We start from the raw sequence: 26,050 nt of genomic DNA on the forward strand, positions 1-26,050 counted from the left end.
ATTCGTGATGAAATACTGGCAGCAGGAAGACGTTTTGTAGATAATCTGTCACTGAGTCTTTAATTAAAGTTTTAAATTATCACAGTTGATATAGATTTCAAAGAGTCTGATCCTACCCTCCACACACAAGTAAAAGATCCCTTTGACCTTCAAAGACTTTACCTTGGTAAAATAGCATGTATTCAGGCAAAGCTCTTATGGGTACTTATTGTAATACGCCATAAATATTAATAATTCCATACAAATGTATTCATCTTTGAGGCATGAGCACAAAAGTGAGTAAATAATAATTTATTTCCATGCATATAAAGCCACATTTTACATAAGCTTCTCTCTTAATTTACTGAGAATAAAAACTTGCTGCTCATTATTTTTCTGTCTGAGTTAATTTGAAATAAGCATTCAGCACCCCAGCCTGTTCCTTCTCTAACACAGCGTGTTTTGCCCAGAAAAGCCCCAGGGATTTCCCCAGCTCATCAAAGCTGAGGGCAGCCTTTCCTTTAGCAAACAAATATGCGTTACATGTGTCCCTAAGTGAAATTTGCATGCCACTGTGTAGAACAACACCCAGGGGTTGACCTTCGAGGCTGCCTTTTCCTAGCAAGTGGTATGTAGAAATGCCTTTTTTTCTAAGTGGGAAGTGCCCAAGGGCCGAAAGGGTGTCCCTTCAGAAAAGCTCTGCTGTGAGAAATGCGGGGAGTTGGTGCCGGGACATGGGCAGGCAGCCCCCAGGCCAGGCTGTTCCCGTCCTGCCCAGCTGTATGCCAGGTGAAAGTCAGTTCAGGAACTTCATTTACTTTCATAAATTAAGCAAGGTTAATACTGATTACCACTCAGGTGGATAGACCTCCCAGGAAAATCTAGATGCCACAGAAAGAGGTGCTGGCGATGCAGTCAATGAACAGGGCTCTTCCTTCTGAATCGGGGAGACAACCAAATCAATGCCCAGGTATTGTCTTAGGTGGGCAATGCGAACTGTTCATTTTGCAAGACCCTTTGGGATTTGGGGGGACAAAAGGCTCCATATAAATGTAAATTATTTACTGTATTTTAGGTGGAGGTAGTGGATTAAGACTGCAAGTTGTTAACCAATATTGACAAAAAGAACTTTCCCACGTGGTCTCTATTGTTTCAAATTACAGGCTATCTTGAAAAGTGCCAAGATTTTAATACTGAATAATCTAGTGCCTGGATATTAAGTTACCTGTGCTTTATTGCATAAATATAGCTTGCTATTTATCTGCAAGATGTGGATCACTGAATCTCCAGGTCATTGTTTTGGAAAGCATCTGCTTCTAACATGATCCTTGACAAAAAAAATCAAGGAAGTGTGGAAAAAATTTCTAAAAGTTTGAGGAAAAAAAGGAAGGTTTTAGGGAGAGGCTGTTTTGTCTGCCATTTGGTTATATACAACTGTTGCGGGATAAAGATGACACAGAAAATGTGGCAAGAGGACAAGAGAAGACTTCATATTCATTTACTGTTTGGAAAACAGTGGTTTGGAGCCATGGGGAAATTCCTTTAGCAAAAAAACCAACTAAATAAAATTCCTCTTCTAATTTATTTCAGGAATTCCTGAAATGGCCAGATTTTAAGATTGCAGTTAAAACCCCTTCAGTCAAAGTCTATGCAATATGCTGATTGATTGTGCAGATGCAAGCTGAATGTGACCAGCCAGGAAGAGGATGTATCCCCCCATGCTGGACTTTGCTGGACTCCACGATCCTCTTCACAGGTCCCGGAGACCGAAGCCGGTAGCGTAGTGTAGCTGCATCACCCTTCGTTCTTGGTGGATGAAGTATTCGTGGCAACCAGCCAGCTTTTTGGGTACACAGCTGACCCCCCAACTGCTCCCCCATTCAGATGGCAGGCTGAGGGATCACGAGAAGGACCAGCTCCTCTTTGGGCAGTGCTTGCCCAGCGTGTGGGGGCTGGTGGTCGTTTCACAGCCGACTCCTTAGCGCTGCTGTGCTGATGCAGAGATGCCACCCCAAATCAGGAGTCATCTTCCATTTGTTGCAGAACCTGTAGAAGCCGCCTTAACACTGCGATGAGCCCCGTGCACCGAGGCTTCGTGGCCAGCTATGAAAATCAATGGGTTTGGAAGGTTGAATGCAAAAGAAAATGCCTGAGACTACAAAGGATGCGTTTTTGATTGTTCGTCGGCTCGTGTTCTTTGTATTTACCAGCAGGAATGTAAACTGTGGTGCCCTATTAGCTCAATTAAAGGAGAGATGTGATTACCAACAGAGGGAAAAAAAGGATTGATTTAAAAGCTGGTAAAAGATCAAGACTGAAAACAGGGTGGTGTATTTGGGCCAGGCAGTCACCGACCTGACAAAATACTTCAGTACTTGCTTTATTGTTCCTTGAAGAAAGAAGTCATTTCACTGAAATTGATTTTCAGTGGAGGTCGTTCACCTCCATCACTTCAGGGCAAGTGGTTAAAGGCACGTAGATGCCGAACTTGCTGATGAGAGTTAGATGCGTAAGCATCTGTCAAGAGTGGCCCCTCTGTTGCTTTTGGAAATCTCACGCAGTTGGATTATCCAGATGCTTAAATGCCCTGCTGATTCAAGATTGTGACCCGCTCCCTGTGGACACAGCTGTTGGAAGAGCCATCTAATAATGGTGAAAAGCTTTGGAAAGGTACATAAACCTTCCAAAATTAGCCATCCTGGTTCTGGATAGCATCAAGGAGGGCTGAGCTGAATCTGCCATCTCCTGAAGTTTAGAAGGAGAGACTGAAAGGGGTGAGGGAGAGGAAGAGCCTTTAGAGAACAAAAAAAATATGAACTGAGCAGCGCTTAATGTGATTAACTCTATCACACAGCTCAGTGCTCACACAAAGCGGAGGCTGCTGGACTGTGTAGCGCCAGAGTGACAGGGATGCTGCTGGGAAAAGCTCAATTCAAAGAGTGCTGCAGTAGGGCGCCGGCGGGACAGCAGCCCCTTTCGACCCAACATGTTAATCTCCACACTTACAAATCAGTTAACGCTTCCTGAGTATTTGTGATCTGTTCCTTTGCCCAGGAAGCAAGAAAATGATAATTCACATATTAAACAAGGCAGGAGAAAACTCTGCCAGGCAGCCAAAGGCCAGGCAGGAGCTGAAAGCCACTATCCTGAATTTGTATCTGAGGTCCTAACCATGTTGCCATGCTTCCACCCCAGCAGAGTTCAGAATTAATGTCTAGAAGAGTCAGGGAGGATTGTGAGAAGTCATTTGTTGGGTGGGACTTGCTCCAAAGCTCTCATTAAGCAGACACAGCTCACAGAGATGTGGGAAACTTGTTACATGGTCTGCATTGCTCTTTAAACTCAGAAATATTTATGAAGAAGCATCTGCTCACCAGTGATTGTTTCCCCTTGGGAAAATGTGGCTGAAATTTGTGTGCACAAGGCTATGACAGTGGTAGTTCAAGATCCACTATCACAATAGTATATTGTAGAGAAGGGGGTGGGTTTGGGGTTTTTTGGAGGAAGAAGTTCCTAGATTCGGATTGGGAAACCAGGTTCCTTTTGAAGAACATAAGGAGCCTGGGCAGTACTGAAATTAAAGCAGACATGGTGCTGCTGTTCCCCAGCTGACCAGATTCTTGGTGTAACTTAAAAGACCAAAAGTGACATTATTATCCAATTACATTGCTGTAAACCATTTTGCTGCAGGAGAAGCCTAAAGCCAAATCCTGAGTCTGTGTCACTTGGTGTAACACCGGCAGTGTTGTTTTACTCTGATTTACTCCAGCTGAGGTTCTGACCTGCAAGAGCTAAATCTCTGGGTGACTCACAGGCAAATTGCAGGAGGCTGGGGTGTTTTACTTGGCCAGGCTTTTTAAAAGGATTAGAGATGGGTTTGCTTTTCCTGCTGTAGAAGTTTGGGATTATTAAGCATATCTGTATGAGAAGAGTGGCAGACACTGTCTTCATGTATTTCTAATTTAATGAATGTTTAATGCTTCTTTTATTGGAGCCCACATATATGTAGAGTAGGGGACTTTAACAAGGGGTTGACTTATGTCAAATAATTGATGTCTGAACCACTCCTTTTACATGAAATGCAGACTTTACAGAGCAAAGAGACTGTAATGAAAATATGAATTAAAGATTAGAGCTGAGCAAGTCTGAGAAAACTTAGAATTAAAAAAGGCACTTCGAAGTTTTTTCCTCCTGCTTCCTTTCCTTCTCTCTGCCTTTTCTACATCTCCATCCTATGCTTCTTTGGTAGGGTCCTGCATTTCAGCTTCAGCCTTCTGTCTCTTCTACACCTATGCACCTCTGCAAAGGAAGTCAGTGCAGCAACCTCATTCTGGCTCATCCTAGCCTGTTACTCTTGCCAACTCACCAGTCAGTTCAGCTGGAGAGACTAAAAAGTATTTTTAAAGTGTGTTTTTCTTCATCTTTATCCCTCATTTGCTGATGGAGTGCATCTTTTGTGGAACTGTTTTCCAGAGGGACCCATAATTTGTTACAGCACGTCCAGGTGAGGGTGAAAGAGCATTATTTATATGTGGCCGTGATACTGCTGAGTGACAGTGGTTGAGCTGTGCTGCCTGGAGAAGGTTCCTGTAGGACAGGCTAGAGGCTGGTACAGTGCCAAGACTGCCAGTTCCCATTCTCCAGAGATGCTCTCCTGCTCATAAACATCAGCATCCATTTCATTCCACCCTCTCTCTCTCTCAGTTAGCTGTCTTCAGTCTGAGAGCTCATCGCCAGGGCATTGCTCCTGCAGCATGAGGCTTTTCTTACCTCGGTTCCTGTATCGCAGGCTGCAAAGAGCTTGGCTGGTTGAGGGTAATTTCTTGCTTTCTGTGTCTGTGTTTAGAAAACCCTTCTGCAACGTTGTTGTGAATTCACACCTAAGACTGAAGAGCTTTGGCTTGGTCATCAGAAAAATAAAAGCCCAGTGGAAAAGAGGAGAGGATGCTGCTTTCTTTGCCTTGGCTGGTTGGGTTGGTGTTGTTCAGGTCCTCATGCCGCTGGCCATATTGGTACAGCTAAATAAAGGAGGGCTGGGCAGAGCACTCACCCCTGGGACCCTGACTGTCAGCACTTTGTAATGGGTGGCACGCCTAAGTCGCAGCAGTCAGCGAGGGCTGTTTTAGCAAGCGTTATGTGCTCCACTGCTCAGCCCTGTCTTCATACCAACGCCAAGGCATGTCCCTTGATGCTAAGGGACCATCACCCCGCTGGGCTGCAGGGCTACCCCCCTGCTAGCTCAAGCAGTCCAAAGGAACGCACACAAAATAATTACATCTTAGGGTGAAGAGGGCACCTCCTGGGGTCTGGAGGAGGTCCGAGGAGGAGTGCTGGGTGGTGTGGATGTGGCCAGTCTTTGCCACATGGCATTAGAAGCAGAGGAGAGTCTCATGCCCTGTTTTATTTAGCAGTATGGGTGTGCTGAGTCCCTCCACAAGAAAAGCTGCCACTGCACTCTTACCCCTTACCATTTTTCTCTCCAGAAGCACTAAGTGACCAGGAGACTTCATGTGTAGAGACTTGAGGTGGAGAGCTCACACCTGAAATAGGGACTGGGGAGGAGAGGAGGCAGGGAGGAGGGCAGTGATGCACCACAGGGGATATAGTAGCTCATTAGCAAAGACAGTGACAGCCCCATGGTCCTCCTAACTTTGGTGTCCTGTGGACATACCTCTTTCCTGCTGGGGTAAAGGAACCCCTCCTTTGGGGTGTGGGTATGTACTAGGTGGGTCTCACTGCAAAACATGGTCACTCTTAGCAACCCTGTGTAGGCGCACCTGTATTCCTTATAATTTCTTTTTGTATGCAAGTTCTTGAAACTTTAAACCATAAAAATCAGAATTTGATCATAGCAGAAACTCAAAAAAAATCAGGCTAAAACCCCTTCAAAACAGCACAGAAAACAACACAGACTGTCAGTCCTATCTAACAAACAGTTCCAGTGAAATCTACCCTGGCTGCGATGCACTCAGGATGCATGTGGTGTAACTGTATATATGATTTAACCTTATTCTTGCACAAAATATGTCAACTGCAAGTTAGATTTAATCTCCTAGGAAGGTGGAAAGGCAATCAAATCTCCCCTTAGGTATCCCAGAGCTCCTACATCCTCATCACACGTAGTCTATGCCATGTGCGCTATATTGTATTTCTTGTGCATGGAGCCTCCCCAGCTTTATTCTTTCCAGGTAATCTCAAGGATGTACGTGCTCCACTTGTACCTGTTTCTGAAATCATAATTGCCACAAGGAATTCAATAAGTAGTTTTAAGAAAAAAACCCAGATATGGACCAGTCCCACAACTGGTGTAAACCAGTATAACTCACTTTACATAGAGTAAGCCGTATTTTTGTCCCAGTTAAAATGTTTTGTGCCAGGAATTTCGTGGTGGTAGGGAAGCTCATGTTTATTAGAATAAATGGAGCAGGAGCTGATGTACCAAAAATAAAAGTACTGATGTCCTGCACAGGGATCTCTTAAGAGATATGGGTCTGTGTGAAGATGAGCACACAAAGTTCTCCCTGATATTTCAAAGCTCAGACATTTTTCACTGCAGCCGGCTGAGCGTGCTTGAAGAAGATGGGAAAACGTTGGTCAGAAGATGCTGACTCACTGCAATGTCCCTGGGAAGAAGGCCAATTATAGCAAACTAGCTGTTTGTACATTTAAAAAGGTCGGGGAAAAAAACCTTGAAATTATCAGATAACCCATTTTAATGCTTTCAAAATTAACTAGCTCAAATCTGGGAGGGTGGAGGGGGTGACATGGTTTTGGATGTAGATCTTTATTTTATAATTTGGAACATTTCCAATAGGGAGGACAGAAAGGAAGGGGCTTTTTGCCCAATGAATTATTTCGGGCAACCTGCTCTGATTTTATTAAACCCAAAAAGTGCTTGCAATTTTGACTTTGCCTCCCCTTTTGAGTAGGAGACAGAGATAGCTCCAACTACGATGGGAAACATCCTTCCTGCTCAGCTCTCACCCTTGCCTGGGTAAGTAGTCAGGTCCAGGATGGGATTAAAATACTCCTCCGGGGTTAGATGCCTTTGGGGCCACCACCTTCCACGCCTGGCTGGAGAGGGCTGCCGGCACCCAGCACTTCTCGGGAAGCCCTCTGCACCTTGCAGGATCAGGCCCGCAGGCTTTGCTATTTGCAAAATAGCACCTTGAATTGCACTTTTTCTTCTGAAATGCAGGGGAAATGTCAGGAGGCGTGGTAGGAAGAGCCCTCCATCAATATTGCTGCAATACTCTTGAGTCTCATTAGCTCAGATCAATGCATTTGCCTGGTTTCTGTCTTGTGAACCAAAATACCAACGTGCTTTCATGCCGTCCCCTCCCAGCTCTCACCGCATACAGAAACAGCTACAAAAACCACGAGTAAATAACCCTCCCATCAGCTCCTCAGGATGCGTCTGAGCAGAGGCTGGGGTACATGCTGTAGCCAACATGTAGCATTTCAGTGCCAAGCCAGCTCAGTTTGCAAGTCAAAGGCTCTGATTTCACAAGGGCTGAGCCAATGTTGGGTGTTCCTTCCAGAAAAGCCTCGTTCTTTGATCTCTGACTCATCGCAGCCGCTTGCTGATGTCCAAGGGACTCCTTCTGCATGAGGATTATTCATCTGAACCAGGTCCGCAACAACATCCGATGCATCACCCCTTATCTCCCAGCAAACAGAGGCCGGCAGTCGCATGGGCAGTGTGGGCACCGGTCCCTTCCCGACAGCATGGCAGTCGCAGACCTGCCCACCAGGTTATGGATCAGGCACTGGCTGCCAGCTATTCATGAATGAATGTAGCTTGCTTTTGTTTGGCACGCCGCAGTTGATGCTTGTGAGGCTCTGGTGCCCTTACTGTGCTACAGAGAAAGCGACAAGAGAAATTTTGGTTACTTTTCAAGCTGTGTTAAACAAAAAAGAAATGTATTACAGGAAATGTCAAATGGTAATTATTAAGGTCTTGGAAAAGTATGCTTAAAAATGGAAACCTGACCATAATAGTAACAATTAGATATATTTGCTATGTTTTGCACAGAAACTACGATTTTTCTCAGCTACATTCATGTCCCCTAGAGAGCAAATACGTTGTGGTCCAGTTCCTAAAACTGGTGTAAATTGGCCTAGCTGCCTTGCTCCAAGGGAAACACCCATGCTTTTTCAGCAGCTGAGGATTTGCCCCCCTCTGTCATTTGTCCTAACAGCTCGATAATGAAGTTGTTAGAAACAAAAAAATAGCTAGGGCCAGTTCCTGCACCCGTGCAAGCCAGCCTTGTGCCCTCCGAATTGGGGGATGCTGTTGCCATTGCCCCTGCAAGGTGACGCTGCCCCTTGGGACAAACAGCAAAGTTACAGCCAGCCATCCTGCTAGGGTCCTGTGAAGGGAGCTTGCTTGTCTGGGCTAGGACGGTCTGCATGCCCCACCTATGTTGCTGCTCTGCCTCCTCTGGTTTGCTGTCATTTTTTTTCAAAAAAGATCTTGCCAAAATCCGAGTAAGGGACTGAGAAACACAGAGGGGCTCTGGGAGGTTCAGTTGTCCCAGTGCTCAGTGTGAACCTCCCAGAGCCCCTTCTTGAACAGTTTCACTTTCACTTGAAGGACTTCCCTGCCCAAATGGTCACTTGGGTTTCCCAGGTGGATCAACCAGTGAAGTAAAGGTGACTGCTTTTCTTTACAGATTTAGCCTAACATATATCTATGGATCTAAAGGGTCAAGGAGCAGTGATGGAGGTGGAATGGCCTCAAAGGAAGGGATTATAAACGCCCAGCAACAAAACCACAACTTTTCTTGTTCCTGTGTTGCAGGCAGTAACATTTTCTACAGTTTGCATTGCCCCTTCTCCCCTGCTTGTTTTCTCCCTCTCAGGGGAGCGCTGCACATGCTTTCCCTCCTTGGGTTCACGTGTGATCAAGCAAGAAGCTCCTCTCCTAACTGTGGATTAAACAAAGTGCCGCGGCTATCCTGTAGCCAGAGACAAGATTAGAGGAGACTGCTGGCTAATTGGGAGCAGAAGCAGTGACCGTGCTTGGCAGGTTCACACAGGATGCTCATAGGCACTGTCAGACTGGCCAGGACAGCCAGCACCTAGCAAATAGGATGGGCTCGCTCAGCACCATGAATGCACCAGGGTTTCAAAGCAGTGTGTGAAGGCTTTTCCTTGTTGGAATAGGATTTGCCAGATGTGAAGGTGATGCTTAAGGTGCATCAAGGAAACGGATGCATTTTGTCCTCCTGACTGAGGACTGGGCTTTCTAGGCATGGCCTGCTCTGGTACACGAGACATTGGCACACGGAAGTCTGCAGTAAACCAGGTATTGCATGTGCTGGTTGAATATAGACTCCTAGGTGGGGCCAACTGAATGGTCCTCCCTCACTGTATGCATTAATAGGCAGGTCACTGCCATGGGGGCCAGGAAAGGGGCTACATGTCGTTGGCTTTCTGTTTTCCGCTAATCTGTTGGGGGCGGGGAAAACAGAAATGCCCCACGTAAGTTCATTATGTGCAGCAGGCCGTCCCCGTGTGCCGTAAGTCGAGCAGGCGGGGGAGAAGACCAGCTTGGCTGAATAGGGAGCTTTGGCTGGAACTCAAGAAAAAAAGGAGAGCTTACCACCTTTGGAAGAAGGGGCAGGTGACTCAGGAGGACTACAAGGATGTTGTGAGGTTATGCAGGGAAAAGATTAGGAAGGCGAAGGCCCAGCTGGAACTTAAACTGGCCGCCACTGTTAAAGATAACAAAAAATGTTTTTATAAATACATCAGTGACCAAAGGAGGGCCAGGGAGAATCTCCCTCCTTTGTTGGATGCGGAAGGTAACGTTGCCAGGAAAGATGAGGAGGAGGCTGAGGTACTTAATGCTTTTTTTGCCTCTGTCTTTAATAGTCAGACTGGTGATCCTTGGGGTTGTCAGGCCCTTGTGCTGGGAAATGGAGCTAGTATGCAGAATGAAGTCCCAGTTGTTGAAGCGGTGGCAGTCACCAACCTGCTCCTTCACTTGGAAGTTCACAAGTCCATGGGGCCAGATGGGATCTACCCAAGGATACTGAGGGATCTGGCAGAGGAGCTCGCCAAGCCACTGTCCATCATTTATCAGCAGTCCTGGTCAACTGGGGAGGTCCCAGATGACTGGAAACTAGCGAATGTGACACCCCTCTACAAGAAGGGTCGGAAGGAGGATCTGGGGTCTTTTCCAACCTTAACGATTCTATGATTATGTCCAAAACTTTCCCAACTGGTAGGGTCAAAGCAGCAGTGAGTCTGGCAGTGCTTGCAGGCATGGCATCTTTTAATGTCCTTTTAGTAATGACATCTTCTAATAAGGCGTTATTGCTGTCTTTGTGGGGTCTGCTCCACCCCTGTCATTCAGGGTTATTCCCACTGCCATCATGCTGAGAAGTGGTAACCTCTCGGCGAGGGGCTGGCTAGTGAGTCTCTGACCCATTGCCTAAAGAAGGGAGCCTTTCTGGCAGCGTCAGGTAGGTAATCCTGACAAATGACATAGGCACCACGTCCCTGGGCAGCATCGATAACACATCCAATACACTGTAGTGTCTAGTTGTGCATTTCACCCCACAGTTGCTGAGTTTCTACATTTCTCATCTGAAATCAGCTGCCTCCATTGAAAATCTTGGCTGTGCACCCCAGGAGGGGATCTCCGGGGCGGAGCAACACCCCACACTTGGACATCGGCAGGCACAAAGACTAGGTGATACTTCGACTCTTTAACACAGCCTGTGCATTATGGGTGACATTTTCCTTCTTTTTGTTGCTCCAGATCAAACAGAGCTGGTGTGAAGCCCCTTTATTTGTCCCCTTCGTGTCATCCTGCCCCTAAGGTTTCACAGGACCCACCCTGATTTTCTCCCAAAATTTTCCAGCTGAGAAACACCTTTGATAAAGATGACAGAGTTTATTCACTGGGTTTGGCAATTACTTCATGGCCGAGGGAAGAAGGATGCAAAATAAGAATCAGGGGGGATAAATAGATGCTGTTTGCTCTCAAAAGCATCCACTGGAGGTTTACCCAGTGCTGGCCTGTGCTGTCTGTAAGTATTTAGTCTCACTGTCTGATGGCTCACTTGTGATACAGTGCTTAACGTCTCGGTTCTGCAGCATATGTGCTCGGCACATTGATAACCTGCCATTCATTAGGGAGTTGGGTTGGGCTGCCCAGCAGCAAAAATCAGCTCCCAGCCAGCCAAGTGGGACTGGCCACTAGCAACAAAAAGCCCCCGGCCTTGTTTGATCACTTGGCACTGTAATCAGTGGCTTTCAATTAAGGCAGAGGGAAATGGGTTGTGGAGAGTGCAGGAGGGGCAGGGATGCTGGGAGGAATTGGCCGTGGTATAAATAAGATGCTGCAGGGAGGAGGAAGGGAGGGAGTACACAGCGAGAGCACCTGGTGTGACAGCACAAATTGGCTTTATTTAGATGCCAGTGCCCCTCCTTTCCCCTCACTTTTTTCCAGCAAGTACAAAAAGAGCCAAAAATAAACCTCCTTGGGCCTACTGCAGGATCTCAGCTGTGGTAGGGAGGGGATCTGTCTTGAAAGTGCTAAGGCAATGCTGTCTTCAAAACAAACATTTCCCTGGCTTGCTTCTGAGACTAAAACCCTTTCTGAGACAGTGATGCTGGTTATTATAGCCCTCTGGATACTGACTTTCTCACTCTGATCGCTAAAGAGGAGATAGTAAGAAAAAAAATAAAAGGAAGGGGAAGGATTGTGAAGCCAAACTAATAGAGTAACTTCTGGTGCTGGCAAGTTTTCATCTTCCAAGGTCAGCCCTGATTTCATTTGGAGAGTGCTTTCCTCTTTTTAGCGGTTTTGGCTATTGCAGCCATATGTACAAAGGACCATCTGGAAAACTGTTCCCAACTTTAGCAAGCGTTAACATCGCGTTGCCCTGAGCTCGTGTTTGCTTGCTGGCTGCAGCAGCTCCATGTTGAACTTGCTTCAGCTTCAGTATCCCCAACAAGGCAGGGACTGTGTACAACCCTGTGCAGAGAAGGCAACCTGGCAGGGTGTGCACAAAGCCCTCGAGCTTCCCCAGGAATTTCTACCCTCCTTTAGTTGTGGGGTTTGGGGCTGGTCCTGATTTTGGGGTGCTTTTTTTTTCCCCCATCCTTTTTTCCTGTGTAGTTGTTGAGCTCAGCTTTTGTTATACACATTCAAGAGTACCAGAGCATGTTTCATTTTCCAGATTAGAAAATGCTCAGAGGTATAATCAGGTCCTTCCACAGTATTTAATTATCCATAATTAAAGGCATCTACACAAAGCACCGGATTTTCAAAGACTATTCTTGTGTTACATTGCTAATGAATTAAGTAATTAATTGGCATTGAAAAAATACAATAGGAAACATCAATCTTTTAAAGTAAAGGATTTTTTAGGCGTTTTATAAAATCATTAACTTGTATCAGGTCAGTAGCTGTTCTAATGTCTAAATCCCCCTTCTGGCTTTAAAAAATTTTCTAAAGGACAAAATGAATGCAGGAAGAACAAGGCAGGGAATACTTGCTAAAGAGTGTGAAAACACTCAGAAATGAGGAATTTCATTTGGAGTCATTGTCCATCACTTTGCTGCTCTGTCCTGCAGTTCCTTCCCCCTACCAATAATGTCTGACCCAATTTCTATCACATTTGAGAATGCAGTTTGCAGCGTCAAATCTGTCACATTCCTACAAGTTTTGTTAAAAAGTAGTTGTCTGCTGAAGTGGAGGGAGTGACCTTAGTGCTTTCTTCAACAGGAGCAAGTGGGCTGCTGCATGGGATGGCCTGGGCTCTCCTCATCACACAGCTGAGTACTGTGCCCTGTACTGCAAATACAAGGGAAAGGAGGTGACAACTGGTTTAATTCCCCCAGTAAACCCACGACTACACATTACCAGGATGAATCTGTTGGGTTTTTTGGGTGCTGTCTGTCTACAGGAGGTGGAACAGGGGTGAGGGAATCCCTGAAGCTGGCCTGCCCTCCCCACCTCTACCTGGACCAGGAGCACCATCACCAGTCTTTGTGCCACTACAAAAGCTCCCATAACCAAACACCAAAGCCTGTAGACCTCCAACAAGAGATGAAAATTTAAGAGCTGCACATCAGGTCAGCACAGTGCTTAGTGCTTCTGCTTAGTTTTAATAACCCATGGCCCCTTGAGCAGGGCACTGCCTCTGTGCCTCAGTGGCCCCAGTGCACTTCCCTGCCCCATGGGGATACTGTGGCGATGACAGGCTCTCGGTTGTGAGCCATTCAGATAGAGTAGTGCCACCGAGACTAGAGACTGAGTAATAATTTCATCAAGTAATTAAGTAATAAAAGACCAGCAGAACGAGGGGTAACAAAGCATACTGAAAATTGGGGGGGGGAGGGATGCAGAACTACATCCACCATAAATTTTCCCCAGCTTTTCGTCATTCCTAGCTGCTACCTTACAGTGCAAAATAACTATCCTGTCCTGGCACATCAGCGTAATATCATATGGTGTCTGCTTGAGTATAAAAGCCCATATAGATTGTGGTAATGCATTTTGTAGTGGCACCCAGAATTATTAGGAAAGGAAAGGACGATCCTTTTCCATTTGATGATTTTGTTAAATGCAACTATTCACATGCAAACCCAGTACCACTCATTTTATTTTTATTAGCAACCTGACTCTTTGCACGCACCATCAGAAAGCACTGTGCAAATTCCATGGATACCATTAAATTCAGGTAGCATAATGGGCCCTCAGAAGAGCAAAATCTGGGGACAAAATGTGGATTAAAGCTGCTTCTGCAGCTGTTGGAAAAATCAGGGTAGGTCCCAGCAGAAGGCTTTGGAGCCTGTTTACTCCAGAAGCACCAACCTGTGCATGTCTCGGTCTGTCCATCAGACCAGGGTGTGCCCGTCCTTGCAGTGGTTTGCTCTCCCCGTGTGTGCCATCAAGGTCCATCCATCCTGCCCTGTCCCTTCCTCCGCCTCCTGTTTCATCAGGAGCTGCAGATTATGGCAGCAGCAGCACCGTGTCTTGTCTCTCTAACAGCAAGCTCATCGGTTGCTTAGGGTAGGGTCAGAGGGGAGGTGTTTTCTCGTGTTTCTTTTTCCATGTCTGAGGCAGGTAATTAAATTCCCCAAAACAAATTACGTTTCTGACATTGTGGTTATTCCCTCTCTCCAGGTAATCAACCATTTGTACAGATTGGTACAGAAGTGGGAGCTCTGCCGCTGCAGCCTGACCCAAAGGTTGGGGTGGGATTACATTTAGCAAAGTTATAAGGGTGAAAAAAAGGCAAACCCAAAGGCTGATGCCGCTTGGCTCTGTTAAGCACCCTCCAGAAGAGTCCATCCTTCAACTGGAAGGGGTACCTTTGGTGACTGACTTAGATGTCTGGCTTCTATAGGCAAACATGCTCATTAAAGACCTTTCACTTGGGTCTTTCCTGTCCATGGCCGGTCATTTCCGTGTCCGTTGTTGTGGAGGCTGGGAGGATGGGGAATGGTGGTGAAGACCATGGAGGCCAAGAGGCTAGGGAATGCTGCTGAAGAAAGCAGCAGATGGGCTTGCTGTGTCACACAAAGCACAAAAATTGGGTTCTGCTCAAAACTGGGAGCAGAAAACCCAACAACCGAAACACGAGCGGGGAGTAGACAGCCATGGTTTCAGCAGCAGCTCTCTTCTTACATGAAAAGATTTTGCTTTGCATTGAAGTTCCAGTTCTAACACGAGCTTACATTCAAAACCTTCGTCAGAAAAATCTGTCACCAGGTGGAAAAAAAAGAGGACTCTGCTGATGCTCTCAAAGCATCACATTTCCTCTCACACCAGTGGAAAGGCATAAAGGCATTTTTCTACCAATTGACGTGTTCCCACAGCCATTTGGACTTCAATGAAGCACTGCTTTTCAGACCTGAAGGTTTCTCCTGAGCATGTGGTCTCCCACAGCTGAAGAAACCCTTCTGGCACTTGGCAAGGGGTTTGCACAGAGGTTTACGCACACCAACAGGCAACCATTGCCACGACTAATGTGTGTAGTGGTGCAACTGTCATCGTGCATTAACCGCTGTAGTTTCATTATCCAATGGTGGGCTGGGTTTTCCAGTAGACTACCCATCTAAATGCACATCTCAGATAAATATATAGTAATCCTGGTTCCTTCCCCACCCCCTCACCCCCCAGTTTTGCATTTTTTTGTCATGTTTTACACAGAATTAGCACAGTCACAGTTTCCACTTCATTTATGACTGATACGAAAAAAAGCCACCCCATAAAACATCATGCACAGCTGTAGTGACTAAGCTAGATTCAATTCTGGCTTTATATTGAGTTGATGTGCAGCCAGCTCTCTTCCATACATCATCTGTGATTGCGGTTAAGGATGAAATACTGTTTTAATTCTTACACCAAATGTGGCATTTTTTTCTGAAGAAAAAAGACATAAAAATGTTAAAATGGGCCATAAAAATCATTAAATTTTCACACCCAGCACAACCAAGAGGTGAGTAAGTTGGCTAAAAGCTCAAAAGACCCAGAGAAAAAGTCCCAGTTGTTATTCTTTTGTTGTTAACCTTCGCCTTTGAATGGAGATACTCAGGCAGAGAGCAAAGACCCGGTACTTTGGCAAATGAGGGCTATTTTGCCACTTGCTTCCCTAGATACGGGTTTCCCCTCACGTCTGCGTGGACTAAGAGCTGTTGCTGCCTGCTGGAGCTGCTGCTCCCTGCTGACGTCTGAGGACGGTGCCTTGGGAGGTGCCCCAACACCATTGCAGTAGACAGGATGAACATCCAGCCAAGTCCCCAGCTGATTTTGTGACTCTACATCCCAGTTCCTTTCTTGGGTGACCTGGGAAATAGTGGCTGAAAGGGCACGGTCACCTGGACCAACCCTGTCCCACAGCACACGTTGTCCTGTGGCTGCTCTCAGGACCAAAGCTGGCGAGGTGAAGGCAGCAGAAACACAACGGCACTATATATATATATTTATATATATACACTCTCTGGATATATTTGTTTTCACTTAAAGGTTTAGTCTCTGGAAGGTCCAACTTTTCCTCCCTTTGGCTGTTGAATTTACTGGTAACAGTGTTAGCTGATGAGGTGTTTTAATAGTAGTTTTATTAATTGATTTCTTTCAAATGAACCATTTTATACCAGCTCCAAAAAAAAAACACTCCACCTAACCTTATTTGCCATGTTAGAAATAGTAAAAGAATTAATCTACCTTCAGTGCTGTTGGAGTTAATTTTGGGAAATACCTATTTAGACAAATTTTCAAAAGCCTCTTAGTTACCTGAAAGGTTATAATGACCTAGGGGTAGCTTTCATTGCCTGCGATTAAAATCTCCCTGTATTTTTTCAAAAATCTATGGTATTCTCCCAAAGCTTTATGCTGTCTGCAAAGAGGTTTTTAAGAGCTAATCTTTTTCATTGGGTCAGGTAAATGTTGAAACATGCATTTCTCACTTAATAGATGGTCATTGCTGTCTTTGAGGTGTTACTGTTTTCCTTCTTCAACCTTGAATGTGCACAGTAAAAATCTGATTCAGAAAAGCTGTTTTGTATGCACAGTAGCTGCCTGTGCAATGCTGAGCACCTTGCCTGTGTGGGTTTTTTACCAGAAGCTAAAATTTTCAGTGCTGATTAAGGTATTTGCACACGTAGCAACTTCTACAATGAAGAGGAATTTGGTGTGCAAATCCCATAGGTGACTTTGAAAATGCCAACCTGCATTTTATATTAAAAGAGGGGTGGAGGAAACCTTATATTTAAGGCTAGGTCTGTAGTCTGCGATTTGCTCTTCTGCTGTCTAAGAGCTGATCTTGAGACCGTCATGTGTTGGCCATGCCGTGACTTTGGTGGTAGTGGTTAGCCTTCAATGCTGCCCTCAATTCAGGTGTATTATTCAGTCAGAGTGGATAAATGATTATGAATTTGATATTAGCTATTAATCTGCACTGCAGCAATGCCCAGCGCTGCTGGTCAACAGTCCATAACCCGCCACTGGATTAGAAACCCAGTAAAATGGGGCAACGGGGGTTGAAGGTGTTGCAGGGAGTTTGAAGCACACTCGGACATGCTCCCAGCTTTGGTGTTGGTGCATTTGGGATCAGAAGCAGAGAGGCCTGGGGGAAATGCCGGTCCAATGAGGCAAATACACTTAATCTAAAGCAGCAGGAAGTGTACCACTTGCCCTGTTTTCTTTAGCATGCCCAGATCAGGTTTATTAGATTATCAGACCTAGTCTTGGATTGTTAAAAACTGACTAAAAAGCTCTGTTCTCATGGTTGAGGCTCCCGGTAGGTTATTATTGTATCCCAATCCACAATATTCGTGCTAGAGGAAAAGTTCCGCTCCTTCTGGCCTTTAACCCTGGGAATTGCCCAGTTTGACATCCCCTTGTACCTGCCAGTGGCAGTGCTGGCTGTCAGTCATTGGCACCGCTTGTGGTGGATCTGCTTTCTGCAGCTGTCCATGCTGAACATGCGTTTTTCTCCATCATCTCCATGCTGCCTTCCCCGCAGCGAGCCGTGCCAAATGTCTAATCGAGCTCTTTGCTGCCGCCCTGGCGCGGGCAGCGCTGTGTGTCAGAAAGCAAACAAGAGAGCTGCCAGGGGATGGACAAGTGGAGGTGACCATCAACCTTGTGCTTGGTCCCCCATCGTTGTGCTCATGCCACACACACGGCAGCTGCAATTTTCTGCTGGCGCTTTTCAACTCTTGAAAAGCCGCTGTCTTTATTTAACTTGCTGAGTGATAATCGCAAGTCTGTCTGCACAGCTCAGATCTGTATCAGCGCTGGTAGACGTCACCACTCCTAAACAGACTGCTTTTAAATTGCACCCATAGATCTTCCTTGCACCAAAACATTCCTGCTCCAGTATTTAGTGATGCCTGAAGTTATGTCTCCACATCAAATTAAGTAACTGTGCTATCAATAAGGAGGAGTAATGCGGTGTATTCCCTTCTGGATGTCTCCCCGTTCCTCATTTGTTTGCTGCTCCTGATTAAGACGGATAACGAGCTATCGGTAATTTTCTAACTGGTGCAAAGCAGAGAGTATTAAATCAGTCTGTGTCACTGGAAGCCAGGTCATAATTTAGGGAACTCAAGTGGGCCCCCTGCATTCATTAGACTCCAAGGCAGCGGATGCTTGGGGTTGTCTGAGCTAAGACCGGATGATGTGAACAGCTCTGCATGTGGAGAGCCAGAAGGTGACGGGGGGCCACCAGGAGATGCCTGTCCCGCTGGGCTGGATGAGAGCTGCAGGTGTGTCTTATCTCATTTATTGTGCTGGTGAAAGTCAGTGGAACCGTTCCGTTGCCCCGAATGTAGCTTTTTAGCTTGGTCTTGCATTTTTAATGCACTCATTTTAATGATGCAGGGCTTGCTTGGAGTGAGCAACTTGGATTTAGATTGGAGAAGGATACTGCATATATAAATATATATATATATATGTATTTTAATGCAGAGATTAAATAACTTTTAGGCATCTTCAGGCACCCAGTAATGTGAGATATGGCTGGAAAAATCTCTCATGTAAATAAGCAGTGCTTGAGAAGGGCTGTTAGCATCATCTTGTGAGGAGTGAAATATGCAGGAACGATGGAGAAGAGCTGCAGATCAGCTTCAGAGGAGATTAATTCTTTGGGGCAACGGTGCACAAGATTGAAAGCTCATGGCTGGCTAGGAGATACCACCAGTTGACTCTAGGGAGCTTTTAGCCAGAGCCAGCAGGGTTTGTCCACTCTCATTTGACAATGTTTTGGACAACAGAGTGAAGATTGGGGCATTTATTGGAGGTGCCATCTCTCTGTGGGTGGCTGGACAAGGCAGCAAACCTTCCACCTTGGGGTCACCTCAAGGAGGTGACACTTGCTACCACAGCTAAGAGCCATCATCATGCATTACGCTGCCTAAGAGTGGAAACCTCACAGGCAGAAGGTGGCCTTGTCACAGAACCATCACTTGGTCCATCATTACATGTGGTTCCTTTCAGCAAAGAGTGTCAGACAGGAGTGACATAGCCACTTTACAGATAAGCAAATACTGTCTGGTGAATGAAGACCAGAGCAGGCTGAGATTTGGTAGGAAAGCTTGCACAAACCTCCTGTCCTTCTAGAAAAACACTGATGGAAATCAAATGAACAACAGAAAAAAAAAAAAGGCTGTGAGAAATGTATCTTTCAAACCTCTGTGGCTTTGCTTTTATGTGTATAGGCTTACACATACATACCTACATAGGTCTGTGTAAGGCTTTCTTCTGGGATTTTAAAACATCATCAGCAACAAAAGCAAAAAAAAGGGCACAGAGGAATTCCTGAGCTTTTGAAGGGCAGAGGGGCTGGGCAGCTGCTAGGGACACTGCTAGCCCTGCACTCGCTCATACCTCCTCCCCAAAGCTTTCCATGCCCGCCTTGGTTTTCATCCCTCAACTCATGAGGGAGGATGGGATGAAACCCACAGCATTTTCATCCCAGCATCCACTCGCTCGTGGGCCTGTTGCCAAAAAAAGAGGGTGCCGCTTTTGCCTTCCTCCCCCCAATTCTCCGCCCACCCTGCCGCAAGACGGGGCCCCCCTTGCCTGCCAGATGGAGAAGCCGCCTTCCTGGCAGCCGCAGCACTGGGTGAGGCTGCCTTATACCCACAGGATGCAATTGCCATCCAACAGGTCTGCGGTGGCGTGGGGTGGGGAATTAGCAGACGATGGCTTGTTTGTGCTGGTGACCAACTTTCACCTACCCACACTGAAAACATTGTTGTGCTCCAGCACGCAGCGCTTCCCAGCTGAGATGTGCAGCCAATTAGCATTTGGAGTGGCAGATGGCTCTGCAAAGTGTTTGCTTACGGCGGCGAGGACTGACACCTCCAGCATCCCCCGCCTGCCCGCTGTAGAGATTTTTAATTTGCAGAGCTGAGGCTGATGCCATTTGGTGGACTCATCTCCCAGTGCCTCCCAAAGACAGAGAAGCATCCAGATCTTCTTGGGCTGATGGCTGAGGCGTTGCTGCAGTGCCCATGTTTGGGTGCAGGTAGCTTAGGAGAGCTCATCTGCTGCCGGAGAGGGTGAGTGGGCTGGAAGAGGGCTTTCAAAGACCTGTTGGTGATCTGGATGGGAGCACTGACCTGAAACGGTCCTGTTTCGAGCCCTTCAGGAGCCTTTCTGAGGGTTGGGTGGCAATGGACTTGGGAGTCCAGGGCAGGTATTTTTATGTGGTGTATGTGCTGGGAACATGCAGGAGGAAAGGTGCCCTATAATCTGCACCTACAGAACTGTGTCCTCCATAACCTGGGGGACATGGACATCACCTCCAGGAGCAGGGAGGAGGCAGAGCCACAGCATAGTCTCTTCTTTCCTGCCACCAGCAAGAAACAGCTAGGCACAGACCAGGGACTAGACCTAAGCAGTATCGGGGTGTAAACTCCCCCCCCCCCATGCCACAGTTGCAGCAGCCCTGTTTCTGATGCACCCTCGGGCTTCGGCAGTGCTTCAAGCTGGGACCTTCAGCTTCAGCCTCTTTCTAACACAAAAGAGCTCCAGGGTTGTTATCTTTTGCTGGAGTTTTCAGACCCGCCCCCTGCAGAGCATTGCCAAATTTCATTTTCAATAAGGCAGAGCTCAGCATTGGCAGCTGACTTCTTTATGTCTCACCTCTGGCTTCACGTACTGCCTTCTCCTCCCCCCCCCGCCCCCGGCAAGAAGGGGGACAGGGAGTTTCTGTACCAGGCAGCAAAACCAGACTTCTTCCCTCTTCGACTTGTTAATTAAAGCCACAAGTTGTGCTCTTTTCTTGCAATCTGAAGTGATCACATAAATAGTGTTGACAGAGCTAAATGACTATTTGAAAAGATCCTGCAGGATCAGCACAGAGGAGCTGTGTTAACCTCCAGAAACAGGGGCCATCATTAAAATCAAGATGCTGGGTTTTTTTCTTCCCTCTGAGCACAGAGTTCAGCCTGGACATGGAAGAAGTCCCAAGGTGCAGGTAGCCGGCAATTTCTGCCCTCTGCACCAGAGCCTGGGGATGACTTGTATTTCTGCTGTGTTTTGCTTCTTTCACTGTTGGGGAGTTGTTCACGAGCATCCTGTGCAGGTTTCGGGGTGTAATCTTCACCTGGACATTGCTTTATGAGTGGTTGTTTCAGCCAAGTGATGCGGGCAGTGCCAGACACTGGCACTGGAGACCGCATGGCTTATGGCATGGGATGCTCATGGTGAAGACTACGAGATGCCTATTTTGTGGAGCCATGCAAAGCAAAATTCACCTTCCTACTGAGAATATACACCTGTCCGTGTTCACTAGAAACAGCTCCCCCGGTTTGGCACAACTTGCCAGCAGTAAATTCTCACTCCCTGTTGCATTTTTGTTCAAGCTCCAAAAGCGAGGTTGTCAAGGCTCGTTCAGCTGAATGAGTGTCCATGGGGATGTTTTCAGGCTGTATCCATTCCTAAATACTGTTGGGAAACACCACCGTCTTCTGCTTATCCCTTACAACTTTAATTGTGGAGCACATCATGCAGGAGCCTGAGGGATGGCTGGCTAAATTGAGTTGCTATTCAGCAGCTATCTAAACTACTGGTGCGAGGTAGATAAGTGTAGCCATCAGCACCTCTCTCCTTGACAACGTTATCCGTTGACTGAATAAGCTAAATTCTCTTGGAGTCAGCCTTACTATTTCTTAAAGGGATGGGGAGGCTCTTAAAGGAGCGGTGGGACACATAGCATTATCGTCAGAAAATATTGAACTAAGGAAAATACCCTCTCTGAAATCAGATATTGTACCATGAGAAGTTCCAGTGAAGGCAATGAGCTTTTTCTGGTGCAAGATGCTACTCAGGGCAAATCTGAGTATCACAGTTGGCCTGAAGTGATTCATGCTTGCTCGCAGTACTTAACATTTGATTTCCTTTTATTGCTTCTTTGCACACACGAAACAAAATTCTGAGCTGTTGTAAGCCACGGGCAAAGCCATTGAGTTCAGTAAAACCCACCCGAGGAGCAACTGGGAGCAGCCTGCAGCCCCCCAGGAGCTAGGCTGGTGTTCCACGCCAAGTGACTCAAAAGCAACAGCGTGACACTGCATGCTCATGGCGTTGGAGAGCACCAAACCCCACACCTGCTTTTTCCAGCTTTAACTCAGTGTCCAGGCAGGGTGCTCTTGAATTCATATGTTTTCCTCTGCATCCCCATAGTGCAGTGGTGGGGACTGTGCAGCAGATGTGGTTTTCTCCTGAGCGAGGATGGCTGCTCTTCTTGCATTTGGGCTGTGAGTTTTTTCCAGTGTGACAGGGACTGTCAGATATGGGGGGGCGTTGAGTTTCTTTAAAGCACCACCGTGCCACTGAGTCCCAAGAGGGCTTAATCTCACACCCTTGGGTAGCGTTGCATGATGTAGCAGCATGGGATTAGATGTATGCCCTCCGTACCAAGGTGCAGTTCAGCAGCACAACATGGGTCACCCAGGTATCTGGTCTTACGCATATGGTTGCAAAATCTGCCATCACTCTTCCCAAACAAGCCACATATGGTTTTTCTACATGTCTCCCATCAAAACAGCATCTGAATGACCCTAAAATATCTCCATAAAAATCTTCACAGTTGTTCTAGCAAATGCAGAGCGCTGTGGTCTTTTATCAGTATCAATTATATTAAGCAAAGCAAATCTCACAATTATGTTGTCTGTGGGAGCAGCAAACTTCTCCCATCAGTCTCCCCGAGCAAGGAAAAGAGGTTGATTACTGACCTGTTTTCATTGTAGTCATGGTTTAAGATGCTTTTACAAAGAGCAGAACGACAGCCCTTGCCCAGAGCAGCTTCTTGTTCTTACTGCTATGATCATAAGTAACTTTCTTGATGTGCTTGACATGTCATCAAATGTTTCTGAGCAGCATCTTCCTTTGAATAACAATAATTAAAAAACCCATGTTGCTGTGCTGTACTGTCTCGTTCTTTGTGACTTTTTTACATCCGTTTGGCAGATCCTGGTCTCAGCCTGCTCCTCTGAGCAGCACAAATCCACAGTGGGAGAAGCTCAGGACAGTCCCCAGTAGTGTGGGTTTGGGGCACTTGGCTTTTGAAATGTTGAGAGGTTGATCTAAGGAAGGAAAAAAAATACTAGTGAACTTAAAGGAGTCCAGTTAGCTCTGCTGCAGAGCCAAAACAGGACTTGGTTTCTTGTGGTCTTACAGGCTGCAGCTCCTCTAAGGCACATCGCAAAGCCATGTAGCATCCCCAGGTTCTGGATGTTGTCGCTGGCAGTGGATTAGCTGTCAGCTCTATAAAAGCCAAGGTCGCTGGAAAACTCCCCAATGACTTGTGCCATTGCATAGAAAATGCCACTTGTCTGGGGCATGTTTTCAACTACATTTCAGCAGTGCCCTTCTCCGAGTGCCTCCTTCTCATGCCTCAGCTATGGGAGTGATGCTCACTGCCTCCCATACGGGACCAACAGGATCCACTTTTCCAGTGTAAAGGTGGGATAAGTGTAGATGAGAAAAAAAGGCGCTGGCTGACAGTGACTGTGCTGGAAAATTGGATTTCAATGATTCCAGTCAGTGGGAATTTAAGTCGAATTAACAGAAATGGAGTGTGGAAATTTTGCCTTCCACTTGAAATACATGTTTCTGTAGGGGTGGGGATAGCAGGGAGGGGGAGAGAGGATGCAAAAATGCTCCATCCAGTTTGCTATGGTGGGCAAAAGAAAACATTTCACTCTGGCAATGCAGAAGTGGCTATTTTGAGAGAGTGCTAAAAAAAAAGGTCCAGACCAGTGGTAGTGTTGGCCTAAATTAAAAGTACTAAGGTCTGACAGTAAAGGTGGGTGTCCCAAAAGGGCAGCAAAACATCTCATAGAAGGGCAGACGTCAGCAGAGCCCAAAGCCAGGTTTTCATCCATTTTGCTAAAAGCCAAGAAAAAGGGAAACAAATGCACTTGCTGTAATTTTGCCCTCAGTTCACCCTCTGAATACAGCTCCTTCCCTAGGTGTGCTCAGGTGATGTTTAGCCGGCCAGCCCCGGGATGCTCGGTGCTGCTTCAGCGAGGGCTGGTTTGGCCATCCCCAACATTCCTCCCAGCCTTCAGTTCCTAGGATTTATCCAAAATAGCTAAAATTTTCCCTCTTCACACAGTCTCTTTGGAGGGGGTGGGTGGCAGCATACCAAGGATTTTCCGTTAGACACAGAGGCCGTTTGCCAGGTCCTTCCTGGCTCGATAGATGCCAGAGATCAGAAGGGCAGATTATTAGTGTTGAGTTACTATTTTGCAGAGCTGTCTCTTGTCCTTGGCCAGGGCAGGGACGTTGTTGCTGTGGTGCTGTCCCCAAAATGGGTCATCCACTCTCTGCCAGGAACCTCAGAGGCATGGGTGGTGCTTTTAGTACCTTTCCCTCATCTGTCTCCTCTTTTCGTCATGGTGTCTGCTTTCTGCGTCTTGACTCTGGGGTAGAGACATTAATGAGGGGTGTTAAATGATTTTTGTTTTTTTCCAAATGACCCCCCCCCCGTAGAAGCTCAAGAGGGAGAAGGGACCTGGGGCTGCCAGGAGGAAGAGGAAGGGCAGTTGTGACCATGATGGAACAGCTATGGGATGGACAGATAAGCAGTATGCAAGGAAAAATAAGCTTTTCCCCAGTTTGCCATTCCCCTTCGGTGAGTCCCAACTTGCTTGCGCTCAGCTGACCATGACCCCGAGCTGTGCTTTGCCCCTGCGGTGTTTCAGCACAGCGATGCAGTCAAAACCCTATGAAGGGGGCACAGGGTCCCCAAACCCAGGCTGGGCAGCAAAGGTTGACCCACCTGCAAGTGAGAAAGCACACTGGCTCCCACCGCCGCCGGCCTACCGCCTGTTTTCAGCCACATCGAATGGACCAGCACTGCTATAAATCCGCCGTTGTTCAGCGCCCGGCGAAGGCTGTGTCTGGAGACGCATCGGGGTGTCAAGGCAGTATTGGCTTCTCAAATGAGATGATTAACAGGCAGCCGCAGGGCAACAAGAGAGAAAACAATCTTCCCCTTTCCTTGCCACCCTAATCTCTGGAGGAAGCTTTCTGTTTAAATTTTAAAGAAAATGGGTTTTTGCTCTGGGAGCGTGGAGCAGGCTGTTGTGTGGAGGCTGCCCATCCTGGCCGTCCCCAACATTAGTGGGCACTCAGCGCATCCTGTTAAAGAGGGACAGGCACTTACTTCAATTTTAAATACAGCCAGCTACAATTACTGGCATTTTCATTGCATTTGACCCCCGGACATTTAATGGCAGCAAATGAGCCGCCTTGATGGCGCAGCCCCTGCTGGGTGTCATCACACAACTCCACCCACCAGACTTGATGAAGCAAAGAATTCAAATCTGTGTTGACGAGCACAGGCAGTGGCGCGGGGCAGCCAGTGCAGAGACCCAAAGGCTGTGGGAAGAAGTGACAATTTCAGTGGGTTGCCAGAGACGTACCGCAGTTGGGATCCCAGCCTTTCCAATGGGATCATGGCTTTTTCAGCCACGTGCACCATTTGGCTCCGCAGCAGCCTGAATTGCCTACATCTGGTTAAGCCCAGCTCTGTGAAACTCATGGCCTGTTGAGCTTAAACATAGGGTCCTGAGGAGCATCTTAGTCAAGTCAGGGCACTAATAATCAGTGAGACGAAATTAATAGTTCTCTGAGGCTATAAAAGATGAGACCCGAGCATAGGGTTGGCTACAACTCGGCCTGTTTCCAGCCACGCAGGGACTGTATTTTCCCTTTCAAACAGTCTTAAGCCTTATTTTAAGCATTTGCCTATAATTTCATGTCTGTACATGCTCTCATCTTTCGAATGCACCTCGTGCACTGGAGGTGTAGATTAAAACCAGTGGCCAGCTGAAGGGTGACATTTCGGAGTGGCACTCAGGCCACGAGACACTTTTCAATGTCTTCACGCTTCGCTGATGCCACAAATGTGACTGCCTTGAATTTTTTTTTTTTTCCTTCTGTGTGCTGCTGACTCTGACATTAATTCCTGGCACTAACTGATGCAGGAGCAAGAGGAGAGGAAGAGAGGGTTTGCAGAGGGACAGCTGTGCAGTGGGTATTTGAGAAGGAGGAAAGTAAGGTCCTTGCTGACATGCTGCTCAA

At 46.8% G+C, this 26,050-nt stretch overlaps 1 protein-coding gene across 3 annotated transcripts in view; it reads left to right on the forward strand.

The window, feature by feature from the left end:
• The window catches only part of VWC2L (von Willebrand factor C domain containing 2 like), a 55,898-nt gene that overhangs the window by 26,926 nt on the left and 2,922 nt on the right, over window positions 1-26,050 (forward strand). The window contains exon 4 of one of the 3 annotated variants that reach the window (XM_075094065.1): window positions 1,570-4,943. The exons of the other annotated variants lie outside the window; for them this stretch is intronic. Coding sequence (XP_074950166.1) covers window positions 1,570-1,595 — 26 coding nt within the window. The 3' untranslated portion in view covers window positions 1,596-4,943. Of the gene's footprint in view, window positions 1-1,569; window positions 4,944-26,050 lie in introns of those variants that run through there. 3 annotated transcript variants of the gene reach the window in all.

The sequence above is a fragment of the Phalacrocorax aristotelis genome, chromosome 5 (assembly GCF_949628215.1).
Source record: "Phalacrocorax aristotelis chromosome 5, bGulAri2.1, whole genome shotgun sequence".
In the NCBI taxonomy this organism is placed as follows: Eukaryota; Metazoa; Chordata; class Aves; order Suliformes; family Phalacrocoracidae; genus Phalacrocorax; species Phalacrocorax aristotelis.